The sequence below is a fragment of the Trachemys scripta genome, chromosome 1 (assembly GCF_013100865.1).
Source record: "Trachemys scripta elegans isolate TJP31775 chromosome 1, CAS_Tse_1.0, whole genome shotgun sequence".
Classification (NCBI taxonomy): Eukaryota; Metazoa; Chordata; order Testudines; family Emydidae; genus Trachemys; species Trachemys scripta.
In genome coordinates this window covers 18543596-18565453 of record NC_048298.1, presented here as the reverse complement: position 1 = coordinate 18565453, position 21858 = coordinate 18543596, and the positions used below count along the sequence as shown (strand labels likewise).

The window sequence follows — 21858 nt, the reverse complement described above, 5'->3', positions numbered from 1 at the left end:
CTCCATGTGCTTTTATACGGGAGCTGTTCTTCGGCACTAGGAGAAAGGCGGTGAAGTAAACTCTAGCCCACCAATAGTTACACTAGGAAACAGCAGTGCTGTATCAGTTTCTTTGAGTCCAACCCCAGAAAACATTCAATAATGCTTTTTATATTTTGCTTAGAATTATGGTTACAATCTTTAAATATACACACTGATGGATTGTTTATAGCAGAGCTTGAATCATTTTGGCAAACAGTCTGAAGTGTTTGGACAGCATTTGGAAATGAAAAGAAAAGCACTTGTAACTTCATTTCTAAGCCTTTTCTCCCCTATGGGTGAAAGGAAGTTAATAGCTAAGCTTGCTCTCTATGGTTCAATGTATATGTAATAAAGATGCTAAATTAAATCTGCCCATTTCAAGTGTGGTGCGGGCTTCCCTTACTGATACTCAGTTCCAAACCCCCACTGCTTGCCTTGGGATTGAGACCCCTATAACAGCCTTTAGGAAGGAAAGAATTCACCCAGAAATCCCTCCAACACAAACACTCAACTTGATCAGCAGCAATCACCTTGATCAGCAACAAACAGGTCCCAGTGTCCCCCGGCATCAGTCCCTCAGTCGCCAATAAGGGCCCTGCTTGCCTTTGGGGAGGGGGAAAGGTGGGGCCTGGGTTCAAGGGCCAGACAGCAGAGTGGGGACCAAGCAACTGCCCTACAGGGAGGGGAAGCAGCAGAGCCCCTGGGCAGCCGCTTGGTCCCTGCTCTGCTCTCTGCCCCTCCCCCCCGCCCTCCCTAGGGCAGTGTGTGCTGGGGCGCCTGGGTGGCATGCGCTGTCAGGGCCGCAAGTGGGAGCCAGCCATAAAACTTCCCTGCAACAAGGAGGAGCCAGAGCCGCTGCCACAGGAGGCTGTGGGAAAGTTTTGGGGCTGGCTCCCACTTGCTGCCCTGATGGTGCGGGCAGCCTGGGTGCCCCTGCACAGGCAGCCCCAAGGTGGGCAGGGGCAGCACAGGAGCAAGGGCAAGAGAGCGGCGTGTGACCAAGCGGCTACCTTGCAGGAAGCAGGAGCAGCAGGGCTCCTGGCTCAGCACGGCTGGGGAGGGATGACCCCCAACATCTCAGTGGCCGGAAGCCGCCTCCTGCTTGTCAGCTTTGCTCCCTGCTCCGGGCAAGCTCCATGCAGCAGTGAGGAGGAGCTGGATCTGCTGCTGCGGCGAGCGGAGCAGGAACAGGAAGCATGCTCAGCCAGGCAGTAATGGTGTTTCCGGCCTCGGCACTGGCTGACTGCAACACTGCTCCTCTGTAGCCAGGATCTCTGGGGTACATCTGGAGGATGGCTGGGACCCAAGTCAAGCTGGGGATGCGTGCACACAGGAAAACAATAGGGCTTGGACCCTAGGTCTCAGCTTATGATGGGCTTGGACCTTCCAGCCCTGCAGGGTCTTGGGACCCTAGGTCCAAGCCCTAGTTAGCACAATTGGTGTGTGGACAGAAGTGTGTGGGAGGTTACGCCTAGGGTTATATTGCTGTGTAGACATACCCTGAGAGGCTGGCTTTGACTGTTTGCTCATTCCCAGCCATCCCACTAACCAGGGCTCTAGGAGCAGGGCCTGCTTTCACAGCACTGCTGCTGATCTGTGGAGTGGTGGCTCCATGTGAGCTTTATAATGTGGGCCCTTCCCTTTCCGTTCTTCTCAACAGGTGAGGACCGATTAGAACGGTGCAGAACTTTCACGAAGAGTCTTAAAATAAAACTCAACTGGTTTTGTTTCTCATCACAGACCCCAAACTCCTCCCAGCTTTTCTGGAAAGTTTGAGATACGGCTCCTCCTCAGTGATTTACGGATTTACACAAAAACCCCATGGGTTCAAGTTTTCACATGAAAACCTAGATAACAGCCCACCTTAACGGATTACTCTCTTTATAGTTAGTAGGGCAACACCCATTTTTTCATGTCTTCTGTGTATATATAATCTTCCTACTGTATTTTCCACTGCATGCAGCCGATGAAGTGGGTTTTAGCCCACGAACGCTTATGCTCAAATAAATTTGTTAGTCTCTAAGGTGCCACCAGGACTCCTCGTTCTTTTTAGAGGAACTTGGTGATTTTGACTGAGCTTGCTGGCCAAGAGCTTGATTCTGCAATATGCCGAACATCCTCAGCATCCAGTTAAAGGCATCAAGGTCCTCAAAGAGCTGTTCAGGTTTAGGGGATTTCAAAAACTGTTCAATGGTTATTTTAGGTGGGCAATGAATGCAAGATCAGTCCTCATCTGAGTAAATCAAGCCACCCAACTCATTGGGGCCACATGTAGCTGCAGGTAAGTTGCACATAGATACTTAGAACCAGATTCAAAACCCATTGTGCTCTTAATTCAGCCATTAAATACTACATGAAATGGATAGTTAACAGTCCTGGTCCATTCTAAATGTCTATCAGGGATGGTTTAGACAGTATTTGGTCCTGCCATGCGGGCAGGGGACTGGACTCGATGACCTCTCGAGGTCCCTTCCAGTCTAGAATCTATGAATCTATGAATTCCTTAGGCTGATTTTAACTCTGAGCTAAAAACTTGAAATTGCAGGGTTCTAGATTCCTGCAGACTGCAGGAAACCCTTTTTCTTGCATGAGAATGTTGACATTATAGACTTAGGACCAAACTCTGCATCGACTGACACCCTCTGCAATCCCATTAGCCCTGACTATGCCCTCTCTCACACCAGCGTAAACCATGAGTAGCTCCAATATACCCCTTGAAGATCTGCTGGTGTAAGAGCGATCAGAATCAGTGCTATTGCCTTCAATGTGGTAGCAAAGGCTGGAAGTCAGCAGAGAGTACAGCCATAGCATTCTGTGGAAAGGTGAAATCTTACAAAAGGCATTAAGATGTTTAAGTGCACCAGCTATGTTTGATCAAAACTAAAACACTGAAAAAGAAACAAAAAATTATATCAATCCTGGGATGAGAGCTTGCATCTCCCGGCACATCAAAAGGCATATTATTATTCAGTTTATAAATGCCCGGGAGGGAAAGACTTAGGATGTAAACTTTGATACACCTTTATCTCAAAAAGTGCTATATAATTCATCTAAAACAAATTCCAAGATGACAGTAATGTGCAATTTTATGTGTAATTTTCCAAAATATGTTTTCAGTTAGAATAGCTATTTACATAATTACATAAGTCTGGAAATCACTCAGCAATTCATCACTCATTCGTGACATCAGGATGACACTTTGTCAGTGATGCATTTGGCTGCAATTACTTAATTAAATGGTCATTTTGTAACAGCTTAATAATGGTGATGTCTGGTGACCAAATCCTGCTCACTTTACTCACATGAGCAGTCCCACAGAAATCAATGTGTGCTCCCCCTCTGTGGCCTGCTAGGTCTTATAGTGCCCAGACCAACTTGTATGTCAGGGTCCTATAGAATTTAACAGGGTTCTATAGAAATCAATATGATTCTATAATAACTGCTCTCAAGCCATAGCAGATACAACAGAGAACTTTCTACAGGTTTTTTGAACTATCCTATAGAAAGATCATTGTCTAATTCAATAGGATGGTTTAAAAAAGAAACCCATAGCAAGGTTATTACTCTTATTACATTCTATAGGACGTCTTAGAATTCTGTAGGACTTCTTCCTTTAGGGGTGGCTGCCTATGGAGACATTATTAGGGGACCAGTCCTTGCACTTATAAGAGTGCAAGGACTGCAATTGTGAGTGGTCGTTGCATGTGGGGTGGTATATAGGGAACGTTACTTCTCTTGCACAGACTGCAGTGCGACCTGAGATCCCTCCATTTCAACAGCCTCAGTGTTTCACTGTGCTTAAATTTGTGTGCTTATATATAACTATGGGAGGGGTTTGCGACAGCGCAGAACAGTGTCCTGGCTCTAGAATATATCTCTTACCTCTGATGGATGTCCGACTCTGATAAAAGTGCAGAGGGGATCAAAAGCTCCCGTACCACAGGCCAGGAGGTGTGTTCTGTTGTACCGGTGAAGGACACGGATGTAATTTGCACATTCGTCCTATTTTTAAAAGAAGAGGAGAAACATAGTATTCAGGATAATTTGAAAACAACCCCATTTCCTCTGAGCCATGGGAATCTCTCTGCTTCCCTTGTCTAAGTACTTATGTGGATGGGCTAGGTATACTTAATCCTTCCTATGCTCAGGGGGGATGGATTACAAGACCTTTTGAAGTCCCTTCCAGCCCTGCATTTCTATGATTCTATAGTTCTTATCACTGCAATACCGGAGCACAAATCACAACCATTCATGAATACCTGTGAGATAGGGTATCCCCTTCTTACAGACAGAGAAACAAGGAGATTAAGTGATTTGCCCAATGTTATACGATAAATCTGCAGTCTCCATGGAATAGAATCCAGCTCTGCTCATTCCCAGGGTCCTAACTATGAGCCCATCCTTCCTTCCTCTAATATATGTGGTCCAAATCAACACTTATTTACATCTGTGTAATTTCAGTCATTTTATTGACTTTAGTGGAGTTACACTGTATTTATATTGGTGTAGCAGAGACCAGAATCAGGCTCAGGATAAATGGTAGATGGGCCGGGGGAAATGGCAGATCCAGCAAATTAGAAAAATAAACTTTGCTATATGTACTTGTAAGTAAACCTATTAAACCACATTTGTTATGTTCTTGTGAAAGGGTGTTTAGAGAACACACACACACCCACACACACTATATATGTCTGTCTTCAGGGAAGGTTATCTTTAACATGTCCATTAGATCAATTATAGATCTGTAGACGTTTTACTCATTGACACTCTACTGAGTTAAGGAGCTGGAGTCACTATTACAGAATATGTTTCTTACCTCTGACTGATGTCCGACTGATAAAAATGCAGAGGGGAACTAAACGCCCTCTATCACAGGGCAGCTGAGTCCACAGCTGCCAACTTTCACACAGTAAATAAGCACCCTGACTTTCACAATACGCCAAAAATCAAGCTATTCCCTTTTCAAAACAAGGCAAAAACAAGCCAATCCCTGAGAACCACAACACTCTATGTGACTACATCCCCCGGCGTACAGTCTGGGACTGTGGAGGGCCCGCTGTTCCACCCTGACTCTCCCCCCCACACCCTCTTGCCCCCGCTTGCTGGGAGCCGATCAAAAAAAGAAGCAACAAGCTACAATAAGCAACAAGCTACCAGCCAAAAACTAGCCAACAAGCAACTCACAAGCCAATTAAGCCAAAACCAAGCCCCATTTCTATATTTGCATGTCTGCAGTCGACACACAGGATTTAAAGTAATAGAGTTTTATTTTGGCTTGAGCCAAATCAGTAAAGCATAGCCCAAGTTTAAGGTTGTGCTCGTGCTGTCAAGAACAAGGTTTCCCAATTCAATTGTCCTATTTAGTCTCTTACAAGGTTTCTGCAATGGTGTTTATGACCACAATACTTAATGTTTTACTGCTACAAGATGAACTGATAACCTCTTAAGAGCTTGTAAGAGGGTCTTTAGTGTTACAGTGTAAGAGGTGGTGAAGAAAAGTGTAGAATACCTAAATACTAAAATGGTTATTAAAACTTTTTACACATCTTATCATGTATAATATGCTTCGTTCAGATCAAAGTGGAAAAGGTGGCAGCAAAGACAAAAACCAGAGGCAGTAAAAGGAAAGGGCCTCAGAATTTATTTTTAAGGACATTTTATAAAACGGTTTATCTTGCAGAAAGTGGTATTAGAAAACAAAAAAAGATGGCAAAGAAGGAGGACATAGGGAAGGTCTAAAATAAGCAATAGAGTAATGTGGTCACTTGAACCGGTTATGAAAACAATGAGAATAAAACGTAGAAAGTGTCTGGCATCTGTTCTGTCCCAGTTGAGGCTCTTGGACCACACCATCAATTGATCTTCAGCTGTTGAAGACTGAATAGACCAGGGGTCGGCAACGCTCGCTCGCGCCACTTCCCGCCACCCCCATTGGCCTGGGACGGTGAACCGCGGCCAGTGGGGGGCCGCGATCGGCCGAACCTGCCGCGTCAGCAGGTAAATAAAACTGGCCCGGCCCGCCAGAGTGCTTACCCTGGCGAGCCGCGTGCCAAACGTTGCCGACCCCTGGAATAGACCAATATTTTAGAGTTCCCTGTAATTACTAGCATTATATATCCTCATGATCCAATGCTCAATCTGATCTCCAATTAGGATCAGGAATGATTTTTTGTGTTGTTAGTGTTCTATGAGACAGTATTGCTAAATCTAACATCGTGACTCTCATGGTAGTTGATGTGTTTCTTAGGGTATGTCTACACTGCTCCGGGAGTGTGCTTCCCAGACCAGATAGACAGATACTCAAGCTAGCATGCTAAAAATAGGAATAAGGACATTGTGGCACAGACAGAGTGGCCTGGGCTAGCCACCTGAGTATGAACCCATGAGGTAGGGTGGACTTGTACTCATGTGGCTAGCCCACACTGCTGCCCCTCCCAAAATGTACACTTAGCTCTTTTTAGCATGCTAGCTCTTGTCTGTCTATCTGGGCTGGGAGGCATGCTTCAAGCTCAATGTAGTCAGACCCTTAAAGTTCTAGCTCCTTGAGTCATGTGATTAGGTTAGAATCTTAAGCTTTCATTTAAAAAAAATTTACATTTCTAGCCCTCATGGTTGCAGAGAAGAGCTGGAAAACAGAAACACTAAAGACTCAAACACCACAATCAAATAAAAAGACCCATAACTTACATAAAAAAAAATCTTATGGAGTTTGAAGTCAATCCCATGATTTTGGAGGGGCCTGACTCATGATTTTTGACAGTTTGGGGTTGGCAATACTGATGATAGAGCATTTCATAATCAATCACGGATTCCTGTGAGAAAAAACATTGCAGTGTTCCATGGTAATTGCCTCAGGGATTGTAGTAACATTATTATAAACGTCAGGGGGGTTGAGCTATTATAGAAGAAGAACAATGTATATTTTTATAAGAGAATGAATATTTAACTTCCCTAGAAACCTGTAAGATTGCTGCTGGGGACAAAACATCATAAACTATAATCTGTAAAAGCACTGTGAGCACAGAGAAATGGGGCTTTGATTGTGATACCGACCTCTCCTGAGAGGGAGTAATAGATAAACCTCTAGTGCTTCAAGAATCATACTAAGTTAGATAAATTCCAAAAGTTTGGGTAATATTGAGAACATCTGGATTCTGTCCAGTCAGGTTGGAAATCTGAAGACAGTGGGTCTTATCCTATGATTTCATGGTACTTCCTGCTTCTTATTGGGAAGAAATCACCACAAGGAAGATTCTTCTCATGTTTTTCCCCTTTCCCTTCTGCTTCCAGACTGATTTTGAAAGCACAAAAACATGAACATGAGAACATTCACACTGGGTCATACCATCCTGACCAATATCCCATCCTCTGACAGTGGCCAATGCCAAGTACCCCAGAGGGAATGAATAGAACAGGTCATCATCAAGTGATCCATCCCCTGTCGCCCATTCCCAGCTTCTGGCAAACAGAGGCTAGGAGCACCATCCCTGCCCATCCTGGCTAATAGCCTTTGATGGACCATCCTCCATGAACTGATCTAGTTCTTTTTTTAACCTCTGGCAAAGATTTCCACAGGTAGACTGTGTGTTATGTGAAAAAATACTTCCTTTTGTTTGTTTTAAACCTGCTGCCTATTAATTTCATTTGGTGACCTCTAGTTCTTGTGTTATGAGAAGGAGTAAATAACACCTTCTTATTTACTTTCTCCACACCAGTCATAATTTTATAGACCTCTATCATATCCCACCTTAGTTGTCTTTTTTCCAAGCTGAAAAGTCCCAGTCTTATTAATCTCTCCTGATATATATATATATATATATATATATATATATATATACACACACAGGACTGGAGGAGGTATCCTGGGTCATTGAGTCCAGTCTCCTGCTATTGCAGGTAACTCAGTGAAATGAGGGCTGAAAAAAGTCTATTGAACATTTAAGAAACTTCAGCAAGGTTCATTTCAGCTTCAGGTGTGTAAGGAGTGAGATAGCTTGGTTGTTCATTTCTTAAAACTGGTGCTTCCATGCCCTCAAGGCAGATGAGAAGTATGTTTTTCATGCTAGTGTTGACCATTGATGTTTACAGCTTCCTAGGCGTCACTGACAATATTTTTTGTTGCTGTGTTTGCGCTTGACTGTTTGCTGTATTTTCACACATTTTCACTCTGGCCTTTTGAAATCCTCTCATCCAGTGTTAGCTAGCTCAGTGGCAAGTGCATTCATTAGGTGCTGACAATGAACTTGATGCTGTACAAAATAAATATCATTTGTGCCTCAAAGAATTTTCAGTCTCTGGTGCCAAATGGGAACTCTGTTCGGGTGTGAGTCCCGGCATCCTTGCACTGATCCCTATTAAAGTCCCATAGGCCTGTGTGTGGGGATAGCAGACCACAGGGGTGGATGTAACTTACAGTGCATTTTATATATTACTATTAATTTAACTTGCTTCTTGTGGGTACGCTGTAAGAAGTAGTCTAGTCTTTCGGAGAGATTAGAATCAAGAGAGGCTGCAGCTTGGTGTACCAGGGTAGGATGATATTCTATGCACATGGCAATACGGACAAAGGCAGGGAGATAGGCATGTAAGAAGAAAAATCAATAGGGTGTCTAGACTGGCATTACTGGCAAACAACAGTGGGTGAAGAGGGAAGATGTGATAGGAGACAAGGCCATTATTCAAGCCAGTGCAGAACTTGAAGGGGAGGCTAGAGATGATATGACATATGAGATAAGGGAGATAATTTTAGCAGTCACATTGTGGAGGGGGTGGTGATGGCTAAGTTAGTATCATAGAGGCCTAAAATTAAGAGGTTGTAGTACTCAAAATAGATGTTAATATGGAACTGGATGAGAGTTTCAGCATGTGGGACAGAAAGTAAGGAATGGATTGTTGTGGTGGGAAAAATGGCAAGATTTGGTTGAAATGGATTTGTGAGGATAAGAAAGTTCTGATTTCCTCAATCTTCCTGAGTAAATGAGATCTTGCATGAGAAAAAGAAGAAACAGAACTATCAACATCCGTTAGCAAATGGCTTTCACTCTGATGCCAATCATATCACATCTCATGAACTAAGCGGTGCCGGGCCTGGCCGTTACTAGGTGTGAAACCTCCAAAGAAAACCCATGTGTAGTAGTAGGAGTCAGTGTGTTCATTGCTCAGTTATTGCTTGGTCTTGAAAGCAGTTAAACCAGTGACTTAATGTGCTAACAATAGTCATGCTGTAGATCCACACTGCAACGTTCAGAATTGGATCTGGATTTTGAACACTCAAAAATTAAAGGATGCTTTGATCCAAGTTTCTGGTTCAACCCCATCTCTAATTAAAAGGTAATTCATTTGCAATTAATGATACTTACAGCATCTCTTCCTTTAATTGTGCATTCTTCTGCCTGCCGGGGTGTACTGGGCCAATGTATCTGAAAAAACACAAGATCATTCATGTGGGGATATAAATGTGTATAATTCACAGCCAATCCAGCTTTTCCTCTTTGGATTGGATTAAAAGATTCACCACTTTCAATGTACAGTTTTCATTGCTACAATCTATATAGTAATGTTTTATAATGTTTTGTAATATTCCAGTTTTCAGAACAGTTATTAAGCTAAATATTCAAATTTTTGCCAAAACGTTTCTGACTATACAAGTTAACTATACAAGTCTATAAGGAGGCATTTAATTTCTCCTGCATTATAGCTGGCGGTCTTCTCCATCAGATAGTGGAGGAAACTCAATATTGGTTCTCTAAACTGAAGGGAAATCCATGCACCAAAGCATTTTGTACTAATTCAGTACAACTGTGCCCACTTAATATCCAAAGACTTTAAACACTTTCCCATTGAACACCCATTTGAAAATCACTTGTTTCCTGCTCTGGACATCACTTAGGATAGAATTCAGCTCCCACTGAAGTAAATGAGAATTTAGCTATTAACCTCACCGAAGGCAGGATCAGCCGCTTAATGTCAATTATTGCAAGCAAGGCCAAATGTCACAAGTGGCTTTTCAGTTAACCTATGCCATAGAATTTTGTTTCATTCCACTTTGTATGGATGAAAAATATGTGAAACAATGACCTTGGTGGACTAGCCTGATGATTTCACATCTTAGCACTTTAAGAACTGAAAACAAAAATGTCTCCACTTTGGATGATACCATTTTCAGCTCAACGAAAATAAGATTTCTGTTTGGAAATTCAAAGATAAATAGTGGGAAGTGACTGCTGACATTAAGGTTTGTCCGTATCCCACTATAGGAAAAGGCTACTTTAAAAATATACTTTTCAAAGGAATAAGCATGTGGAATGGTAAGATTGCACTGATAGCTGGGCTAAACTCTCGCCTGGTTTAACTCCACATAAAGCAACCACTCTGAGCAAATTCAGGCAGAGGAAATGTTTTAATCAGAGCTGGAACCATGCTTAGTGTCTCTGAACAACACCCTCACTTCTTCCAAAGTCTAGGTCAGTTTGGAGAACTGTTATGAGCTACAGATTCATGCAGTTTAAGGTCAGAAGATCGCATAGTTTGATATCACAAGCCAATTAAGTTTCATCCAATTACCTCTGTATTGAACCCAATAATTGGTGTTTGACTAAAACATACTGTCGAGAAAGGCAACCAGTCTTCAAACCTTGATTTGAAGACTTCAAGAGATGGAGACTCCACCACAATGATATGAATAATACATAACACCACACAGGCCTCCTCTCCTAAGATTTTCTAGATAATGATAGGTCTTGTGGGCTTTGTCTCAGGCCCCAAATGTGTGCAGAGCCAGATGCAAAAAGTGGTATCAAGGGGAATAAGGGAGGCCTCACAAGGTATACAGAAGTATCTGAACATTTGTATGGTTTTGTGAACTAGTCCTGTGAACCTATTGACATGCACCTTCCACTTCTCAGATCACTGTTTCTCTTCCCCCCTCCAATCACTCCCCACCCTCCACAGAATACCACAGCTTTCTCCAGACAAGGTCCAGAACAGTACAGTATCACCACTGGAAGCTGTAGTGTTCAGAATTATTTCTGTAGAATACACTAACAATTTTAACAATTTTATAAGTTATAAAACTGCTGTGTGTGATCTGTAGGTAAAACTCACTCCTGAAACCAGGGCCTCATTATGCTAGGTCTTGTACATACCCATAAGAAGAGAAACACCTTATCCAGTGAGTTTCCAATCCAAATAGGTAAGACAGTCACAGGTAAGAGAAAGGAAGTATCATTATCCCCATTGTATAGATGGGGAACTGAGGAACAGAGAGATTAAATGACTTGCCTAAGGTCACATGGGAAGTCTACAGCCTGCTGGGGTTGAATCAAGGTCTCCTAATCCAATGCTTTAGCCACAAGACTGCTTCTTGACAGCTTGTTGTTGATTTTAATTGTACTGATTCTTAAAATGATGTAAAAGGTGCCCACCAATTAAGTTATTTTAGATTTGCTGGATTATTTTGGCAGTCAATAAACACAAAAATCATTTTACATCTACCCAGTACTTTATTGCTTTTCTCAGAGGAGCTCCTAATGGACTCATCATAGCTGAATATTCTAAGGAATTCTTGGCTTGTTTTCTGACAGAGGGGATACATCTTTGATGAAAAGGATTTTTGTTTTGTTTTGTTTTTCTAGATAATCCCCAGGTCTCAGATTTAAGGCTAGAGGTAATAAAAACTCTCTTCATATTCCATGTGGAGACATGGGGAACACTGCAACAAAATTTTTCAGCATGTTTTAAGGATACCAAAGACAAAAGGAGATTTATGAAATATGGTCCAGAGTCACCAGCTTTACAACATTTCCCTGCTGCTTCTGGAAACTTGTCTCTGTTACCAGAGATAGGACTGAAATAGATAAATTTGCCTTTCCTCTTTTTTCCCCCTTCTTCACAGTATCAGTTTGGAATGGTAATTATACTCTCTTTGGTTTACAACTGTGTCTTAGATTAATTCAATGAGTGTTTGCAACATGAAAGAAAAGTTCAAATGGCTAATTAATATACCATTAATTACAGCTTGATGAGGTCCTTAGGTAGAAATGCGTGAACCGGATCACTCAAACTTCACTCTAAATTTCTAATGTGAAAAAGTCTGATGAAGTGCCTTCCGTCTACATCTTTGCTGATAAAATTGTTGGCCTTAGCAGCAGTCAAAGTCTCTCTACTCTGCCCTCTCGACTTTGGAGTGGATATCTGCAATGCACTCTAGGATAACCAACAGGAAAAGCCAAAGAGCTTATGAAAGTTGATTCTGAGGAGCCGAGCCCAATGAGGTCATGTTTCCAAATATATTCAGTCAGGCTGAACATTTATTCCAATTTCTGATCTTTTGCATATTATTAAAAAAAATGCCACTAATCTGATATTCTCTGTGCGCAGGCCTCCCAACGGAGGGTGGAGTTTCAGTGTAAATGGCTCATCTTTCTTTTAAAGTCACTGGAATGAGAGCCTGAAGAGTGTGTCCAGATGGGACAAGATGGTTAAGATGGTTGGACAGAAGCATAAGATGTTCGATGCTGTCATCTCTTCTTATGCTGATTTATTCTTAATTGAAAGATTGGTTACTTTATAGAAACAGACACTTCTTAAATGTTTTTGTATCCCTGGATACTACTCTCATCACAGGACACGAGCAATTTCTACCAAATGCAAGGGCAGTGAATGCCCATCTTACAGTGGAAGAGTAAGGCCCTGTATGTATCACTGTGCTTTGTGGAGTCCCAACATTTAATTTCCTACATAGTCACATTAATACACTTGTCTCCTGAGTATTTGCGTCAGCTGCTCATTGTCTAAGGGTTGGTACACGGTGGAAATCAGTTAAAGATATTTTTCTAACTGTGTTTTATTTATTTATTTTGAAGTGAATTTGATGCTGCTGAAAAGGGCCAGATTTAAAAATCCTTTATCCACAGAGCAGGCGAGCACAGTGTGTACTGTGGACCTGTCCTTACACTGCTCTGTCAATGTGCTGCCAATCTCAGCCTCAGGGGTCAGAAAGCAGTTCAGTCTCCATCCCCATTCATTGGAGGCCTCTCCACTTAGGCTGCCACGTAGACTATAAGCAATGATTTTGTAACATGCAAACCTCTCCAGTAGAAACCAGCAAGTCTTCTCCCATAAACCATTGAACAGGCTACAAATGATACTAACTTTCAGCCACTGCTCACCTAGATTGGCTTTGACCCAGTGACTTAAAGGGACATAGTCAACTTGAAATCTAGGCCCCTTCCAATCTGTGTACTTCAATGGTTTTTTAAATGCTTTCCCTTCCTGCCATTGCTGTGGGAAAGACTATATGAGGGAAACAGTTCAATCAACTGTAAACAAAATGCTGTCAAATGCACAAAATAAACAAGCTGAAATAGCGTGAGAAATATTTATTTCCACCAATCTTTTGCAGCTCAAGTGATCGTGGGTATTAATTTAGTTAAAAAAAAAAAGAAGAGAAATTTCCCTTTGGTGTCCCTTTAAACGTGAAAACATCAACTATCCCATTTCCAGTCACCTGAGCCATCCAAGTCCCCCAGCCCTAGGAAGTTATTCTCATGCAGAATCACATGCCATGCACTATTTTATGTTACCGCACCTCTCTGTAGTTCTCGCTGACTCGGTCCAAGCTGAGAGAATACACAAGATCCCTTCCTCCCACAAACAGTCGCTCTTGATATTCATCCAGCAGCATTGTGTGAAGACCAAGGTATCCAGATGGGCTATGAAAGACTGATGTCCTGTTTAAATCCCAGAGCTCTGAAATACAACCAGTGTGCATGATCAATACCCAACAACTTAGTTTCACGATTTCGTTTTCATGTTTTTTCTAGGGAACGAGGTAAAAGGTTTTTGGGACATTAAGATAGTCTTAATCTTACAAATGCCTAGTAAGAGAGAGACACAGAACACCTGGGAACAATTTTCAAAACTGTCCAAATGTCCTGGAGACCTGGAAGTGGATTTGTACATTGTAATCTTTATGCTCAATCTATCATGTGACAGAAAAACAAAATGCTTCCTCTTTAGTGTTTCAGAAAAGGGAAACAACTCTTTAGAACATTAACTGCAAATGAGAAAAGGAGGCTGAATCAATGGAAAGTCATTTGCCAAAAATTCAGACTCTGGTGGATAAATTCTCCCAGTCTTTGCTTCCCCTGCCAAGCTGCATGTCTGTTAAGCCCCCAATGATAAGTAAGTATATTCTCAGTCACTTCAAATAACATTGCTTCCTTTCATCCCTTTCATATGTTTTTTTTTCTATTGAAGGCCCAACTCAGCTCCCATTGAATTCAATGGAAATGTTGCCACTGAAATCAATGAGAGTAGCACACATCCTGTACCCTGTATGCCCACATTTTCAAAGGCAATTAGGGATTTGGAGTAGCTGCCACATGGTGAGTTGACCTTTCAGGAGGGCTGAGGCTCACTTGCACCCTGTCCCAGGCTCATCCTCCCTCTCCCCTGCTGAAGGGAATAAGTCCAGGGGTCAGATGATAGAAGCTTGGTGACTCCCGGCACACCTGCATTGCAAAAAACAAAAAAACCCGTGGCCGTGAGTCCCAGAGCCCTGGTCAACTGGCTTGAGGCACAAGGGTCTCACGCGATGAGGTTAAAAATAGCAATGTAGACATTCCCACTTGGGCCCGAAACCCAGTGAAGGGAGAGGGTTTCAGATCCCAGGTTCCAGCCCAAGCAGGAACATCTACACTGCTGTGTTTAGCCCCATAGCATGAACCTGAGTCAGTTGACTCAGGCTCTGAGACTCTCTGCTGCAGGTTTTTTGTTTGCCTGTTTTTTTCAGTATCGAGTACCCTCGGTACCAGGTCTGCTGGGTTAAAGGGCAGCCTGAATTCAGGGAGAGAAGGAAGCAGAGAGGCCCTTCTTAGATCCCAGGCAGATGGCCTAGGGAGTGTAATCCTGCAAGGAGCAGGCCAGAAAGGCTGAAAGCAAAAGGAAGCAGAGAGACTTGTTTTAATGCCCAGAAAGAGCGCCTTGGAAATGACACCTTTAGAGAGCAGCTCAGGCTCCTTCTGGGGACCCAGCATTAGGGAAAGGGACCTGTTTATCAGTAAACATTGTGCTGAATTGGTTTATTTTGAAGAAGTAAAACTCAAGCCTGAAAAAAGGGACTAAAATCCTGATGCCGGACAATTAAGCTACAGCACACTAAAGCCACATTACTTGTGGGCATCCACATGGGGGTTAACACACTTTAACTTATGTGCATTAACTTAACATCTTTAGTTAATTGGTTGTAACTTCCCTGTGTAGAAGAGCCTTTTCATCACTGCTAGGATTATATTAAGATTAGAAGTGGGATATTTTGGTGGTGAAATGTCAGAAAAGCTGTGCTGCATTGTACCTGTTTTGCATGGTCAGAAAATTTCTCTCTCCAAATGAAATCTTTCAGAAGCATTTAATATATATATATGTTTGTATTTATATAAGAAACGGGATCAAACCAGAACTGCAAATACAATTTTTGTCTCAAACAACACTTCCTGCTTTTCCTTTTCAATGATAAAAACCCTATATATTCTATTTTTGACTCAGCCTTGGGGTGAGAAAAATGGAATTGTAAAGTTCTGTTTATACACTGGTCAGAAGAAGATCCAGAGATATCTTTGTAACACTCCCCTGGTTTACCTGCACCTTGTCCTGGGAGCAAAATTCTCATAACAGAGACAATATTGCACTTGACAGACATGCCTCTTGGTTAGGTCTGCACAAGAAATCAGAGTGGACTTGTTTTCAAATGTGAGTGCCGAAATAGGATGAGCAATCTACATTTGGGCATTTAAATCGACAGACTTGTACATAAAACTCAGTCATGCCAGGTGCATCCTCATCTCCCATTGAGATGTTGAGAGAGTTTAGCATCTTTTGAGATCAGGCTGGGGAGGAGGGAAATATATGCACCTCCTATCACACTAATCTGGACGTTTAACTATGAGAGGTTTGTCCTGTATAGGCATCCATATTTAAAAATTAGTATCCCTGGGCCAAATTAATTCCTGGTGTAACATTATTGACTTTATTGAACAGTACTAGGAAAATTTGTTCCTGGTGTCTAAATGTGTTTATAGTGAACATCCAGAAGACACGTATGCTCCTCCAGGTCCCATTCTCACTGATTAAACAGCCCTAAAGCAATAATGGAGAGTGCAAAAGGTGAGTTTGCAAAAACTTTGTGAAACACGCTGGGGGAAACTGGTGTGAAGTCAATAGGGACTGTGTGAGTGTAAATGATAGCAAAAATTTCATCCATAACCTTGTATTGTAGATGGACCACAGACTGGTGGCTCAACACTAGGTAATACTTAGCCAATTAGCAGAACCTCCAATTTGGTGGCTGGACCTGCTCTATTTGAGAATTCAATCAGGCTCCTTGTGTTGTATATGCAAAAGCTACTACATACTATGTGAGCTAAAGAGGAGCTTCCCCCCTTGATAAGCCATTATAGATGCCAGAGCTAAAAGGCTTTTTTCCATAACCTACACCTCACATGGATCTATAGAAATTTAAAAGATACCCCATTTAGAGAGGAAGGACTGTTTCAGGAGGCCGTATTGTTTAGTGTTTAGCACAGAGGACTGGAAATACCAGTTTGCTTCCATTCCCATCCTTAGGCAAGTCACAACCTCAATGTATCTCAGTTTAACTAGCTGTAAGATTAGTAGAATGCTACTTAGCTATTTCAGGCAGTGTAATTAGCTCCTTGAAATCTTTATCTTATAAATACAAAGCATCATTACTGCAGGGACAGAATTTCTCTGCTTCCTCTGGGCACACAAAGAAATGGTTGTTTCAATATTTACACATTCCTAAATTGACTCTGTCAGTTCACTTACCAATCAAAGGCTTAGAGCAACTATAGGCTCTTAGAATATATTTCATAAAAGAACTACAGTATCTGAAATTGAACAAAACTTCCCAGTTCCATGCTCACTATTTTCCATGCCCTGACCAATTCTGCAGGTCTGTCCTCTGCCTTCCAGACACACATTGGCAGATATTCAAGGCAATCTCACTTGCCAAGTTCTTTCTTATAACAAGCACACTTTTTATGAACTGATTCGGATTATTCTCCCTTCTATGTGAGGATAATGAAAAATGATGAGATGTGCTGGGCTTCCAGCAGCTCTCTTCTTTCTTGGACAGGACACTGTTGGCTATTTGCAGAGCCATACCAGGCTGTATTCACTATGGCTAATTTCTGCCCTGTTTTAATGCTCGTTTCCCAAATAGTGTCTATCCTTCCAAATTTCCGAGGATTGTGCTAGAGCAAATATCTCTCCTCCTAGAAGAATGAACTTGGGAACTATTTGATTATGACATCTCCAGTTTTTAAATTAAAACCCTTTTTTTTTCTTTCAGCAAAATATGCTTAGTGTTCTAAATACAGAAAGCTTCTTAAAGGTGGTGATTTTTGAGTGCATAGCTAACAACATGCTGCTGCCTAGACTAATCATTTACCCTGATAACCCAACTCTCAAAAGCCAACACTTCCCTCCTCCCCCGCCCCCCCACCCAGTGCAGACCCTCTATATAGGCTTCTGTTGTTAACCATAAATACTGATTGTTCCATATTCTGGTTTGTACTTTGTTAAGGAGGTTGACAAAGCTACACAGGCGCATGGCTTTGTGTGGCATTATATCACAACCACACAAGTCTATCGCTCACCTCTTTTGCCTTCTCAAAAAAATCTTCAGTTCCCTCTTTAAATTTTTGCAGAAATACAATCTTACCTCCCACATTACTTAATTCTGCAGCGCATTCTTCCAGTGAAGATGCTTTCCAGATGTGGGACATTGACAAATGATTCTGACATGCTGAACAAGCAGAGTATGCAAGGTGACCCTCTCAGGCCTGCTTCATAACAAGAGGTAGCACTTAGGGTTGCCATGTGTCTCAAACAATAATGTAATCGATTCTCTAATGTAATCTGTGATGTCCATGTAATGTGAGCAGAAATTGGAATGACATTTTATTTCTTTAACTATCAGTTTAGCTGTGGACTACAAATATTATAGCTAGCCAGCTTTGGCAAGAACCTGGCAAATCACAAAGGAGTGTTAATTAATTCAGATTTTTGCTACCAGTGAATTCCAAAATCTGCTCACTCCTCTTGCCAAAAAGAGATGTATGAAAAGAAGAGAAACCAAGACAGAGAGATATAGAAAGCTCCTGAGAGACTTGTAACACAAATGATTACAGGATAAATCAAAAAGTCCTTCTGGATAAGACTCATTAGACAACCTTCAAATTTGAGGACAACCATCTACTAGTGGTTTTAAGAATAAAGTTTAGCCTGTCCTCAAGCCTATAAAAGTCAGTTTAGTTTCTCTGGACATGCCATTCTTCCTGATTGGATGGTAACAGTAAAACCAGCCTTCATCCTCAACCCATCAGTACTTTAGAGCAAATGATTATACACAGGAACTAGTAATCCATCACCAAAATAAAAATATCATTTTACAAGTGCTTGGATCAGTCTGACAAGGTTGGGACCCTTATCTGGCAATATTCCATATAAAATTGATAACAGGAGGCACAGTTCTTTCTCCCTGGGAAACAAGGAATCTTTGCCACTGAACATGAGCCAGTACACTAGCAATGTCATTCTGCCTCCCTGACCTACCCATAATCTTCAAAGCAATCCTGCTTTTAAACACTGCAGATGACCATTTGAAGCTGCATCTCAATGATATTTATTGGGCTCAGAATAGCTACACTGTTGCCTAAAGAGCATATCAAAGGGGGAAAAGATCCTTCATTTCTTCCCCAACCCCTATGCTTTCACCTTGACCCATTGTACTAAAAAGGCAGAATGAATCACACCAAAAAAAAGAGATAACTTATGAAGTCGCAGATAGTGGTAATGCTGAAAGTTACCACTCTGTTTTTCCATACACAAAAAGAATCCATATACTTTTTAGTCTGTGATACTTAAATTTTCAGTTAATGTGAAAAATAGAAGTAAAAGTCATTGTGAGAGATTGCAGTGAGGAACTCTGCTATAATATGCAGCCATTTTAACTCATAATATGGCAGCTGGGCCGACTCCTCAGAAATTTGATAGAGCAATAAACAGAAAGCAATATCCTAATAGCTGCAAGAAACATCGTCTTCCGCTACATTCAGTAACTGGGATGATATAAGCTCACTTTCATAGCATCAAGGATTTAGTTCTTCCAATTTATGAATGCTAATCAGGAATTAATAGTCAGCTAATATGCAAAATGGGGAAAAAAATTCACCTTTCAACTACCTTTTATAAACACGGTGTGTGTGTGTGTGTGTGTGTGTGTGTGTGTGTGTGTAATCCTGCCCCACTGAAGTCAGTGTGTGTTTGGTCTATGACTTCAATGGAGCTAGGATTTCCCCTAGATCTGTTATGACCAATACAGGTAAAGACAGTAACAAACTAAAGGACTTGAGTCAACTGTGGACATTCACTCTTCCTGGTTATCACAGCACTACAACATTCAAATGTCCTAGCAGAAACAGTCACTACATTGGCTGTCACATCAGATACTTGTAAACCTACAGTCCTTGTAGACTAAAAGGAGGCACATGACACAATCTCTTCTTTTTAACAGCAGATGATCCTGGCTAAGAAGCTCCATTTGGAGAATGTATTTGTCCCAGTCAAAAGGGATAGATCATTGATGTCCATGGATGATTCTTCCCATGGAGGAATCAACTTTCTTCTAGACACTTCTTTGGAATTTGTGGATTTGAACATGAAGCCAGCAGTCAGAGTACAACAAACGTCAGAGGGAAAAATAAATCCCACAAACACAGCTCTAAATACAGACCTTCCCGTATTTGTCTGTACAAACCACATTCCATAAAAATCTCAGAAATTAAATAAGGTGATTATTGTACTTTTGGATGGTCTCAGTGCCTTATGAAGCACAGAACTTTCTCCTTATCTTTTTACAATATTGGACAAGATTATTACTGGTGGGATCCTATTCATGTAACAGATTGCTGGGTACATTTTGGGTTTTTCCCCCTCTAAATTTGGTTTAGTTGCAAAATATTCAATAGAATTCAAACCTTTAAAAACATGAGATGCATTTACATAGTTAAGCTTGTTAGATTGTGCTCTGATCTCATTAAGTAGCTGTTTGTGCTTAAAATTAATCTTTCACTTTTTTTCTATCTTCTAAGTATTTAGTTTATGTTTCTTAGTGATTGTAGATCATATTCAGCAGGTGGCACTGTGACTGATCTATTTTTATGTCTTATGCAATGGAAACATAAAACATTACAAATCTGCCAAGATCTATAGTATGGATACTACATCCACCCCTACAGAAACCAAAGCATATACTCATGTAGAATTCTGGAGTAAAGTTCCCCTTCATAGCTTTCCACAGTGAAGCTGTAGCTCCCATTAAAAATAACAACATAAAACCATTAAACAGGCTGTAAACATAGAGATTTTAAAATTTAATCAAAGGAATATATGCCAGTCCAATAAATATTCTCTAATATTCAATTTTATTTCTTTTGTTTTTGAAGAGAAATTCAATGTTGATATTTTGCTACTTAACATCAACTCACTATAATGATGGAAACTTAATTAAAAAAAGGGGGTGAGGGTGAGAGGCTCTTTTCAAACCAGTGGAAAGCATTTTCACTATCTGTTTTTTCAATGGTTTATAGTGACACGGAAATAATGCAGGTTTTAAACAAGTGACAGTATAACACATTTGGGATAAATTTTTGACATGCACCCATGCTCCTCCTCACTTTATTTATTATTATAGTTAGATTGTCTTGTGTGACCATACTGATGTTTTAGAATGATAAAACAGTATGCTGGAAAAAAGATCAAATATGTTCTCTTTCAATGCACAGAATGAAAGGCATTGGTCTGATTCTGATCACCTTGGTTCTGGTGCAAATCAGGAGTAATTACACTGAAGTAAACTGAGTTACACTGGTGCAGAACTGGTGTAAGTGAGGCTACAGCCACACCGTGATCGTAACAAAAAATAAGGAAAACCAGGAGCAAAGATATGTTTTGTCAAACTATTCGTACAACATGCAAATCACATGGTTCCACTTTGATACTGTCAGTGAAATGTTTGTGAAAGAGCAAAAACTTGGAAATTGGGTACCTAACTGAGTAGGCGGATAGATACATCAGGTGAAAAGATGTAATATAAAACAAAAATATAGTCATCCTGGGGGAAATCGTGGCCCACAGAATTGGGAGTTTTGCCAGTGATTTCAGTGGGGCTAGGATCTCCCATCCCTTACCCCCCGATCTTGGTAATTTAAAAGGAAGAAAAATGACAAGTGTGTATATTGTAACAAGATAAATCACCATTATATATGCAACTGGTTGGGCATAGGGCCAGATCCTTAGCTGGTATAAATCAGTACAAGTCCATTGAGCTCACCAGCTTTTAAGCTTGCCCTATAGCTTTATATTTCATTGTCCAGAGCAGTGGTTCTCAACTAGGGTTGTCAACTTTCTACTTGCATAAAACTGAACACCCTCACCATGCTCCTGCCCGCCCCACCCCGCCTCCAAGGCCCCGCCAATGCCCTGCTCCTTCTCTGCCCCCGCTCACTCCATCCCCCCTCCCTTTGTCGGTCGCTCTCCCCACCCTCACTCGCTCATTTTCACTGGGCTGGCTCAGGGGGCTGGGGTGCGTAAGGGGGTGAGGGTAAGGGCTCCGGCTGGGGATGCAGGCTCCAGGGTGGGGCCTGAAATGAGTAGTTCAGAGTGCGGGAGGGGGCTCCAGGCTGAGGCAGTGGGTTGGGATGCGAGAGGGGGTGAGGGCTCTGGCTGCGGGTGCAGGCTCTGGGGTGGGGCCAG

General features: G+C 41.6%; 1 protein-coding gene across 1 annotated transcript in view; it reads right to left on the bottom strand.

Annotated features, from left to right (window-relative positions):
* The window catches only part of SEMA3E (semaphorin 3E), a 219728-nt gene that overhangs the window by 96490 nt on the left and 101380 nt on the right, over positions 1 to 21858 (bottom strand). Inside the window, exons 2-4 of the mRNA XM_034765547.1 lie at positions 13610 to 13770; positions 9381 to 9440; positions 3904 to 4023 (exon numbers count right to left, since the gene is read on the bottom strand). Of these exons, the coding sequence (XP_034621438.1) occupies positions 3904 to 4023; positions 9381 to 9440; positions 13610 to 13770 (341 nt within the window). The remainder of the gene's footprint in view (positions 1 to 3903; positions 4024 to 9380; positions 9441 to 13609; positions 13771 to 21858) is intronic.